The sequence below is a fragment of the Poecilia formosa genome, unplaced genomic scaffold, assembly GCF_000485575.1.
Source record: "Poecilia formosa unplaced genomic scaffold, Poecilia_formosa-5.1.2 Scaffold559, whole genome shotgun sequence".
Lineage (NCBI taxonomy): Eukaryota > Metazoa > Chordata > Actinopteri > Cyprinodontiformes > Poeciliidae > Poecilia > Poecilia formosa.
This window is the reverse complement of record NW_006800498.1, coordinates 262274-274118: the sequence shown is the minus strand read 5'-3', so window position 1 is coordinate 274118 and position 11845 is coordinate 262274. Positions and strand designations below refer to the sequence as shown.

Below are 11845 nucleotides of genomic sequence, written 5' to 3'. Positions count from 1 at the left end.
AAAATATCTTATTAATCTCAAAGGAAAATTAAATAATAAAAGTGCAAAGTGATGTAGCTAGTCCCAAAACTACAAAAAGTCTGAGTAGATTTCTGTACTAAAATAAAAGCATTTAAGAATAATAAATTAAAGTAAGGAAAACAAAAATCCAGTCAGATGTTTGGAAGTGGGCTCTGTCCTGATTCATCAGAGTGAAGGAACAAGGTTACACCTCTCAGCTCAACAAGCGGCTAGAGGCAGTTTTACAAACAAACGCGTGAATAGGTGCCCCAAAAGTGTCTCAGCTTTTCAGTGTCATAAAAACAGACGATTCTGAATCACTATGTTTAGGTAATGATGCTACTAAAGCTGAAAACGTTTTGTCTGAAGAATAAAAATAAATGGACAAACATCATCTGCACAATTGTGGCACCTGAAAGACTTAAAGGTTGAATATGAGAAGCACAGACCTGTACCACAGGCCTTGTATTTGGTGCTGTGTCCATGCAAGAGCAGAGTAAAGACCAGGACCAGGATGAGGATGAGGCCCACCAGAGCCATCACCAGCAGGAACCACCACTCTTCATAAAAAGGACGCTCTGACAATGCTGCACGCAGAGAGATGGATTAGGACATTAAACATGTCTGATTTATTCTTGATTCTATCGAACATATAATGCTACAAAAGTGAATTTAACAATATGCTTGCTGCAATATTTGCTGGTCTATTTTGTATACGGTCACAGATGTCAGTTTAAAATTTCAAATGTATACACATTTAAAGAACCTCAGTGTTTATTCTTAACTCTTTAGTGCAAAAAAACTGATTGAAAATCGATTTATTCACTGCATGTTTATGTCTGTCTGTGTAAGGCTGAGATGGAACTGCACATAAAAACATCCTTTTAAAGCAGGGGTGCTCAAGTCCAGTCCTCGACAGCTACCATCCTGCAGCTTTCAGATGCTTCCCTGCTCCAACAAACCTGAATCAAATGAATGGTTCGTTATCAGACCTGTTCAGAGTTGATCCTGGTCTGTTGGAGCAAGAATGCTTCTAAAAATTGCAAGATGGTAACTCTTGAGGATTGGACTTGAGCACCCCTGCTTTAATTATTCAGACTACCAACACAAAAGAGACACAATCAAAACTGACTTATTACCCTGCGATAACTCAGAAATAGTCCAAATAGTTTTAATAAAAAGTATTTTTTTATTTGTTTTCTTCTTACGGAAAGTTTCTGTTTATATCATAGGTTTGTGGTGCATTTCTATCCAAAAGAAAAAGATATAAAACTTCAGATATTTCACAACGAGATATTAATATGCATCGAAAAACCTCACAAAAGCCTTATATTATAGTAGAAAGTACAATGGCCACCGTAAGAATGGCTTACAGTATTCAATTATGCCTCATGAACTGATCAGTACATTATTGCGAGGGAACGCAAAAGAAAAAAACAATCCCCATCTCCCCTAAAGGGCTCTGTACAAACCAACTTGGCCATCTGTAAAACAGGAAAAAAATAAAAAGCTATACCCCTGGGATAAAACAAAGATGGAAAATTACCCAGCCACACATTACTATCAAGAAATTATTTAAATACCAGTCTCCATAATATGATTGCAAAAATATTTAAGATAATTTGTCATCAATTCTGTGAATTTATATTTTCTTCAGAGCAAAAACTCTCCAAACATCATAGTAGAAGATGCTTTGCAATTTGTGAAAAAAAAAAGAAAAAAAAAAAAATCACATTGATGTACTTTTCCCCCAAAATTATTCAAACAGATCATTGTGGCAATATACTTATATTAAAGATCCAAGTGACTCCAAACCACTTTTATTAGCAATGGATACCAACATCAGGGCTTTTGCTGCTCCAGCATAAAAAAGTCTTTTGTATTTACACTAAATGTCCTTTTCTGACATTAAAATTTGCTTAATGTTCTGAAACACATTAGTGGGACAAAAAGAAATAAAAAATGTTAGGGGGAAATTTTTTAAAAAGGCAGTATTGTGTATTTTCCAGGCATAGTGCCATATCATGGCACAATCAACGAACTATGCTGCCGTCACTTGTTATAAAAATGCTATGCCTATCAAATATGACTTAAAAGAAATTCAACTTCATAATTTAATGCCTTGAAATTGGGCCTTTGTCTCATTAAAAACTCCTGCTCTTTCTGAAACTCAGGAACTCATCACAACATGGCTCCTCTATTAACCCTGTAACAACGTTTTTGCCAAATGAAATCAGACTTTGCAGATGCACAGTTCCATCAGGTGTTTACTAATTGCTGCTAGCCAGTCTGAAGGAGGAAGTTGCGGGGAGGTCTGCTCTTTGAGGAGGTACAATTGCATTCAACCATTCAACTGCATAAACAGTTGAATGGTTGCCGTGGGAGATTTGAAGGATTTCTTAAACATGGATGAAAGAAGGGAACACTCCCGGTATGTTTTTAATGAAGGATTAACATTATAACCTGATGTAAAGCACAGAAAAGTAATTGACTTTACATAACTTTGCCCCTTTAACAGCACAGTAGTGTTTTTTATTTTATTTTACACTCATTCAGGATATTGTGTATTTAGAATACAAAAAGTAAAATGCCGCAGCAAATCCTTTGAAAATAAAGACAACTCTAAGTGTCTGTTCCTCTGATCTTTTCATCAGAAGCGCTAACTAAATGTTTAAAGATAACTGATAAGCATCTGAGGTTAGATTTCTGTTTGACCTGTTACACAGGCTGCAGCTGAAGCAGTTCTGCCTTTACGTGGAGGCAAAAACCCAATCACCTCAGTATCTTCCTGTTCTATGCTGCATCCATCAGGCTGGATCTACTGTCTAAACTTTCCCAGCATTATCTCCAGTGGTTTGCACATCTGTGTGTGTTTACCAGCAAGAGCCACGGAGGGTGCGCTTGGCTGTCCGTAACCATAGCGATTCACAGCAATGACTCTGAACTCATAGCTGACCCCTGACCTCAAACGCTCCAGTGGCACGGAGACGGACCTGCTGGCTGGAGGGAGGAGTCGGATGAAGGAATCCCAGACTCCCTCATCTACAGGAATACAGGTTTCATTAACACAAGTGGATGGATAGAACTGTTAGCTGTGAGTAAGAATGATACATTTTAGATGGTAACAATATTGTGGTGGAGGCAGTAATTGCTGTTACGATTTTTAATAAAGAGGCTTATTCATTGTTAGCAGAAGAAAAATTCAATCAAAGACTACAATTGCTCTCCTGCAGAGTGGTGAAGCTCTTTCCTTTCCTGCATTACACACACACCTACACACACACGCACCCATGTGCCCACACACTCACACACACACACGCACGCACGCACGCACGCACGCACGCACGCACGCACGCACGCACACACACACACACACGCACACAGATCTTTAATTGTGCCTGACTTGATTTGCACCATGGGATATGCAGAGACTTGCCACTCAGAACAGTTTAGTTTGAGTAAGTAAAAGAATCAGTGCAGACAGTGCAAAGGTCGAAGCAATGAGCAACAGAGCTCACCTGAGGGACGCGCCTCCACAACGTAACCAGTAACAGGAGCTGCACCCATGTCTCCCTCTGACCAGTGGATGGTGAGAGCAGATGATGTCTTGGTGATAGACATTTCCACCGGTGGCCCAGGGGACCCTTTAGTATCAAAAGAACACATTCACATGTAGACATGGTACTGATTTGTGTTGTTTTCCTGGGAATCAACCCACAGAAATTAGTTTAATCCTACCTATAATTTATTAGCAATGCATAATACATCGGCACTAACATCACTATCGACTGGTATTAGTCATTTTTTAACATATCAGTATTGGTCCGATAAATAAAACTGGCCTGATAATAACAATAAGTATTAATTTCCACTTTGTTTCCATTTGTGTCAGGAGGGGAAGGGGCAGAGGTTGGTACTTCACGTTTGGTTCAATACAATTCAATACATTATCCTGTGTTTCTTTAGATAGAAACCTTTTAATATGTTGAGTGATTAATTGAGCATACTGCACTGTTTGATAACTAGGATCAATTGGAATGTATATGTGATTAAATTGAAATATTTTTTTGTAAAATGCCTGGAAATGACATTTGTTGTAAACTGGCACATATAAATATAGTGAATGATTAATTGTACTGGCCAAAACCTTGTTGGACATTTGTAAGGAATGCTGAAAACAAGGAAGAATGGAGGAACCAGTTTAAATGAGCAACCATTTCTACCAAGAACAGGTCAAAAATAGCCCAGTCCAGCCCAGCCCAGCTTATCCGGGGTCAGGTTGCGGTGGTAGTAGCCTAAGAAGGCTCTTTCCTTGTTCCAGCTCCTCCGGGGGAATCCCAAGGCATTCCCAGGCCAGCTGAGAAAACATAGTCCCTCCAGCGTGTCCTGGGTCTTCCCCAGGGTCTCCTACTGGTGGGACGTGCTCGGAACACCTCACCAGGAAGGCGTCCAGGAGGCATCCTGACCCCAAGCCACCTCATCTGGCTCCTCTCGATGTCAAATATCCAATTACACTTAATTTCTGGTGTGAAGTAATGTTAACTTTTGGGAGAGTCCAGATTTGAATCTGAAGGAGAATCCAAAATGGAAACTAAAGTCTCCTCCTTATTTTATTTTAAAAATAAATGTAAAATAAAATCTGCTGGGGGTATGAATAATTTTGGACTTAACTGTATACCTTGGGACCCATATTTAAAGGTTACTTGTATGTAAACTTTATACCCTTATATTGATAAAAAACATATATTTTTGCAGGTAAAGTCAAATCTTAATTTTTTTTTTAAATTCAGCTGGTGATATCTAAATCTTTGCTTAACAAAACACCAAAAGATACTTTGAATGTTTAATACTCTAAATAAAATAATTTGAGTTGAAGCAAAGTCTAAAGTGACAACATGTAGAGATTTCTGTCAGCTCTGCTCACCTTTCACAGGTTGAGCTGTGATGTTTGCTTCCACTGCTGATCCGTAGCTGACTGTGAGAGCTTGAACCCCAAACATATACGTTGCTCCTTTGATCAGATCTCGAACTTTTAGCCATCGCTGCCAGCTCCCTTTCACATCAACTGTCACCACTTTACTCACTCCTGCAGATTTTTGAGGAGAAACCACTTTGTAACATCAGACATGCCCTTTAATGAGTGAGTGTCTGTTTTTGTGCATACCTTGTACAGGAGCGGTGGGCTGATAGATGACCCGGTAGCCTTCCACTTGTCCATTGGGAGTGAGTGGAGCTCCCCAGGACACGTTGACACTCCCCCCCGTCACTTCAGAGAAGGTCAGGTAGCTTGGCTGGCTGGGCGCTGCGGAACAAACAGACCAGGGAGATCAGAGAACACGCTGCCTTACAGTTTAGTTTTCAGGGAACTGAGTTGTAACGAAATTCCTACCAGACTGCAGGGTCCGTGCCCCGCGGGGGTCACTGGGAGGTCCATCCCCAGCAGTGTTAAAGGCAGTCAGTGTGACCATATATGGTGTATAGCTGGTCAGGTTTGTGAGGTGAACACAGGTATCTGGGACAAAAATCACCTTCATCTTCTCAGTCTGGTTCTGGTTGTCTCTTTCCCAGTAATGAATCTGGAACACAGTGAACAATAGATTCATACTGCTGCCGTTCCAAAAAAACCTTGTATTCAGCCTCATTCAAACTGAAAACCCTAAATATAACTCAGTGCAACCAAGTGCTTTAAAATTCACCTAAATTGTAAATCTGTGTGTAATCTAGTTTTAAGGATAAATCCAACTGTACAGTAAAGGTTACCCAAATTTGGGTCCTCTCGTGAATGACAACCTATGAATGACAGGTTAAACAGCTCAATCCAGCTCAATCCTTCATATGGAAATTTGAAGAGCATGGAACAACTAACTATATGATAAGTGATAAAACATCTAATTTTTTTATTGTGTTTACACGGCCCTAGTGTAGCCCAGACATAGTAAAGAGTAGACCTCAGATTGACTTCTCGGGCGCAGGAAATATGGCGGTCATCTTGGAGCGGTCGTCCCTCCTACTTGGCTAAACCACAACAGCACTGCAGGAAATCAATGGATCAATGGACTATTGATGTGAGAGCTCAGGGGATGACATCTGCTTTAGGAACATTTTTGGTCATTTTTAAGAAACTAGCAAATTATTTCTGTTTTTTGGGTTTCAAATAATGAAAAACATACAACTGTTGTATGTTTTTAGGTTAATATTTGTTGAAAATTATGCTAAAAAGCATATACTTTACTCCTTAATGGCAAGAAAAATATATTTCTGGTAGTTTTGGTGTCTCTGAAGATTTTCTTTGACACATGTCACTTTTCTGAAGCCTAGCTTTTGAGTCAATTTTGTCTTTGAGCACTTTAGCACCCTTATTTTTTTATCTCAGATAAACTATACAGGAACTGCAAATTAATTATTGTCTGATGTGCAGCCAGAAGGTGATACTGTGGTGTTTATAGAGACTGATCCAGAGCCAGTCTTTTATTAAAGAGAATGGTTCATAAAGGTGTACACAAAGAACAGAGAAGCAATACACTACAAAAACAAACATGCACATATAATCATAATGATGTGCTGAAAAGCACAGTGTAATAATTAATACAAGATGTATTTGGTGTCTGAGAACACCTGAATACAAGCCAGAGTGTTCACTCAGTTGACATTAGGTCTGATACTTTCTAATATGCCAATAACGTTTCAAATAGCAACATAAGACTGGTATATTTAATAAATGGTTTACATTTTTTTATTTGTCACAAAAACTGACATTGAAATATATTTTTGGGTGAATGCACTATTTAGCATTTTCAGAAAAATAACGTGCTGTTGCAGTTGGGAAATAAAACTGTTGTAGAGAGGTATACAAATGGCTCAATTTTCTTGTTATTCAGAATATATAGCTCTATGGAGCACCATAATCCATATTTAGGGCTTCCAAAGCAGAAAGTAGCTTCTGAGCAGCACTTGAGGGCAGCATTTGACCATATCTTTTCTTCTAGGAGTTCTTACTGTAATGAGATGCACAATAACTCATTGATACAATCAGCTAAAGATCATAGCATATATTACCTTCAGCACACAGAGGGAAGTTTCATTTAAACAGGATTATATGTCTTGCTCTATTTAGTGAGAACTGTAAAATAAAAGTGGAACTCACTTTGTAATTCCCTCCACTGTTGTTCAATGAATCAGATTTTGAAGTTGGAATTTTCAGAACAATTAAAAAAAATTTTTTTTTAATCAATCATAGACGATCATCACAAATATCATTTTTACTGTATTAATTTATTTAAATTTTTCAACTGTTGAGAATTCTTCCCAAAAAGATTTTCACTATTTTTGTATTTTTGACTGAACATGATGATCAAAAAAAAAAATCTTGATAGACCAAGATAACAGCGAATACAAAATGCAGTTTTCAAATAACAATATGATTTATTAGAACATAAATGATTGTTTTTTACGCAGACCAACACACTACTATCATAATTTTGAATATCATATGGTGGTCTGTTTTTGAATTGCTGTCTTAGTTTCATGTACTTTTGGTAAGCTGCCCACTAATGGAAAAGAGTCAATATTGTTCCATGTTTTCTCCATGTGTGGTTCACTGGAGTCCCAAAGCCTTACAAGTTGCCTTTTAACTCTTTCCAGACTGATAAATATGAAGACATTATTGTTCTTTATTCTTGCAATAGGATAGGCCTGTGAGCTACACCACACATGTTCATTACATTTAATATATAAAATCATTCTTGCATATTGAGATTTCACTCAATCAATTCTGCTTGTTTTGCGGAATGTGCTGTTTAAGACTACATCATGATTATGCAAATTAGCTGCTGCTGGCCAAGTCCTCTCAACTCACTGCTTTCATTAGCTCCTCAGACACATGGTTGCACAGTGGTACAACCATATGTCTTTGACCCGGAAGCAGACCCAAAAGCACAATAACTCAGCACAAAAATATTTTTTTTCCGCAAATGCAACCTTTTTTAAAAATATACCTTTAGAGTTAGAGGAGAAGCAATTATCTCTATATGTAAAAAAACAAAAAAAACAAAAACAAAAAACAGACAATGTCAGTGTGTCTGAGTGCCTGACAGTCTTCTCAATACAGACTATCCCTTTCAGTTTACTACAATTCCAACATTCAATGGAGATGACAAGTAGATCTAGCAGAAGCTATCATTCAGTGTTGACAAATAACAAATTATGTTCACCTTGAACAACAATACTAAACAAAACACCATTATGTATGCCATCATCTGCAGATTTGTGATGAACAGCAGGAACAAAACCTTCCTTCTGTCCAAGTCTTTAGGTAAATTATTTTAGTAGTTTTCAAAAAAGTCCTTCCTAAATTGATCTGCACAAACTACAACTTTCTCTGGCAACATCACAGGGACATGAAGCCACACTGCTTTGTTGTATGTGACTGGACACATGNATTTGGTGTCTGAGAACACCTGAATACAAGCCAGAGTGTTCACTCAGTTGTACATAAAGTCTGATACTTTCTAATATGCCAATAACTTTTCAAATAGCAACATAAGACTGGTATATTTAATAAATGGTTTACATTTTTTTATTTGTCACAAAAACTGACATTGAAATATATTTTTGGGTGAATGCACTATTTAGCATTTTCAGAAAAATAACGTGCTGTTGCAGTTGGGAAATAAAACTGTTGTAGAGAGGTATACAAATGGCTCAATTTTCTTGTTATTCAGAATATATAGCTCTATGGAGCACCATAATCCATATTTAGGGCTTCCAAAGCAGAAAGTAGCTTCTGAGCAGCACTTGAGGGCAGCATTTGACCATATCTTTTCTTCTAGGAGTTCTTACTGTAATGAGATGCACAATAACTCATTGATACAATCAGCTAAAGATCATAGCATATATTACCTTCAGCACACAGAGGGAAGTTTCATTTAAACAGGATTATATGTCTTGCTCTATTTAGTGAGAACTGTAAAATAAAAGTGGAACTCACTTTGTAATTCCCTCCACTGTTGTTCAATGAATCAGATTTTGAAGTTGGAATTTTCAGAGCAATTAAAAAAACAATTTTTTTTTTATCAATCATAGACGATCATCACAAATATTTTTATTGTATTAATTTATTTAAATTTTTCAACTGTTGAGAATTCTTCCCAAAAAGATTTTCACTATTTTTGTATTTTTGACTGAACATGATGATCAAAAAATAAATAAATCTTGATAGACCAAGATAACAGCGAATACAAAATACAGTTTTCAAATAACAATATGATTTATTAGAACATAAATTATTGTTTTTTACGCAGACCAACACACTACTATCATAATTTTGAATATCATATGATGGTCTGTTTCTGAATTGCTGTGTTAGTTTCATGTACTTTTGGTAAGCTGCCCACTAATGGAAAAGGGTCAATATTGTTCCATGTTTTCTCCATGTGTGGTTCACTGGAGTCCCAAAGCCTTACAAGCTGCCTTTTAACTCTTTCCAGACTGATAAATATGAAGACATTATTGTTCTTTATTCTTGCAATAGGATAGGCCTGTGAGCTACACCACACATGTTCATTACATTTAATATATAAAATCATTCTTGCATATTGAGATTTCACTCAATCAATTCTGCTTGTTTTGCGGAATGTGCTGTTTAAGACTACATCATGATTATGCAAATTAGCTGCTGCTGGCCAAGTCCTCTCAACTCACTGCTTTCATTAGCTCCTCAGACACATGGTTGCACAGTGGTACAACCATATGTCTTTGACCCGGAAGCAGACCCAAAAGCACAATAACTCAGCACAAAAATATTTTTTTTCCGCAAATGCAACCTTTTTTAAAAATATACCTTTAGAGTTAGAGGAGAAGCAATTATCTCTATATGTAAAAAAACAAAAAAAACAAAAACAAAAAACAGACAATGTCAGTGTGTCTGAGTGCCTGACAGTCTTCTCAATACAGACTATCCCTTTCAGTTTACTACAATTCCAACATTCAATGGAGATGACAAGTAGATCTAGCAGAAGCTATCATTCAGTGTTGACAAATAACAAATTATGTTCACCTTGAACAACAATACTAAACAAAACACCATTATGTATGCCATCATCTGCAGATTTGTGATGAACAGCAGGAACAAAACCTTCCTTCTGTCCAAGTCTTTAGGTAAATTATTTTAGTAGTTTTCAAAAAAGTCCTTCCTAAATTGATCTGCACAAACTACAACTTTCTCTGGCAACATCACAGGGACATGAAGCCACACTGCTTTGTTGTATGTGACTGGACACATGATCTGTATTGCAGCCAACAGCAAAATATGTTCCATATCCAACAGCCATTGTGCAGCATAAATCAAGCAGAACAACCAGTGTTGTATTGTAATGAAGTGGGTGGAGTTCCATTGGTGTTGCCAGGTGAGGGGCTGGACATTGCTTAAAACTGATAAGTAACAAAATTGTGACAAAACAATTTAGAGGTTCTTAAAACAGGGCGCTTTGCAGACACCAGAAAAAAGCTCTTGGACTGTTCGTAGAAGCAGGAGATGAGTACAGAAATGTTCAAAAAGTGAATTTTACATAATAGTGAACCTTTGAGATTTAGCAAAGGTGGCAACTGAACTTTCATACTGACCTATGTTGATTTCAGATAACTTTTTTCTTTAAGAAGTACAATCTTGATTTGAAATCTGAGTCATAATTACTGAGGTTATTTTATGATAAAATAAAGTCAATTATTGGAATGTTTACATACATTCCATTGAATTATTTCCCAACATACATCCACATACACTCCTGATCAAAATCTTAGGACCAGTCAAAAAATTGCAAGAATTTGCATTTTGCACTATTGGATCTTAAGAAGGAATGTGCACAATGTTAAAGGAAAAAATCAATGCAAGAGACAAGAACCTTTGAGCGGGGAATTTTCTGAAAACTGCATTTACACTCAAACATGATTTTTTCAGCTGATCAAAAGTTCAAGACCATAGTCTTTAAAAGCCAAAAGCTGTGCAAAAATCTTGATTCCAAGTCATTTTCTGTCAAGTCTTTACACTGTCAAGACCTCCTGATGGCAAAAGCAAAATAGCTCACTGACTTTGAACGTGGTAGGATTGTTGAGCTGCATAAACAAGGCCTCTCACATCGTGCCATCGCTGCTGAGGTTGGATGCAGTAAAACAGTCATTTTGCATTTTTTAAATGATCCTGAGGGTTATGGAACAAAAAAGTCAAGTGGTAGACCCAAAAACATTTCACCAGCTCTGAGCCGCAGGATCCGATTGGCTGTCCGTCAAGACATGGGACGATCCTCTACCCAAATTAAGGCCATTACTGGTGCTGACTGCAGCCCAATAACCATCAGACAGCATCTGTGAGAGAAAAAACGTCTTCAGAGGCCATGTCTTCTTCAACGCCACAAAATTGCCTGTTTGGACTTTGCAAGGGTGCACCAAACATGAGACATTGAAAAGTGGAAGAAAGTTGTCTTCTCTGATGAGAAAAAAATTTAACCTTGATGGTCCAGATGGCTTCCAATGTTACTGGCATGACAAGGAGATCCCACCTGAGATGTTTTCTACACGGCACAGTGGTGGGGCGCCATCATGATTTGGGGTGCGTTTTCCTTCAATGGAACAATGGAGCTTCAGGTTGTGCAGGGGCGTCAAACAGCAGCTGGCTATGTGGAGATGTTGCAGCAGGCATCCCTCATGACTGAGGTAATGTCTGTGTGGTAATGATTGGGTTTTTCAACAGGACAATGCTGCAGTTCACAATGCCCAAAGGAGTTCTTCCAAGAGAATAACATCACTCTTTTGGACCATCCTGCATGTTCTCCGGATCTAAACCTAATTGAGA

The 11845-nt window shown here is 37.7% G+C and overlaps 1 protein-coding gene across 2 annotated transcripts in view; it reads right to left on the bottom strand.

Moving 5' to 3' along the window:
* The window catches only part of sdk1b (sidekick cell adhesion molecule 1b), a 226214-nt gene that overhangs the window by 5938 nt on the left and 208431 nt on the right, over positions 1–11845 (bottom strand). For both annotated transcript variants that reach the window (XM_007540753.2, XM_016665260.1), the window contains exons 35-40: positions 5390–5576; positions 5165–5302; positions 4925–5086; positions 3519–3644; positions 2878–3042; positions 450–587 (exon numbers count right to left, since the gene is read on the bottom strand). In XM_007540753.2, coding sequence (XP_007540815.2) covers positions 450–587; positions 2878–3042; positions 3519–3644; positions 4925–5086; positions 5165–5302; positions 5390–5576 — 916 coding nt within the window. The remainder of the gene's footprint in view (positions 1–449; positions 588–2877; positions 3043–3518; positions 3645–4924; positions 5087–5164; positions 5303–5389; positions 5577–11845) is intronic.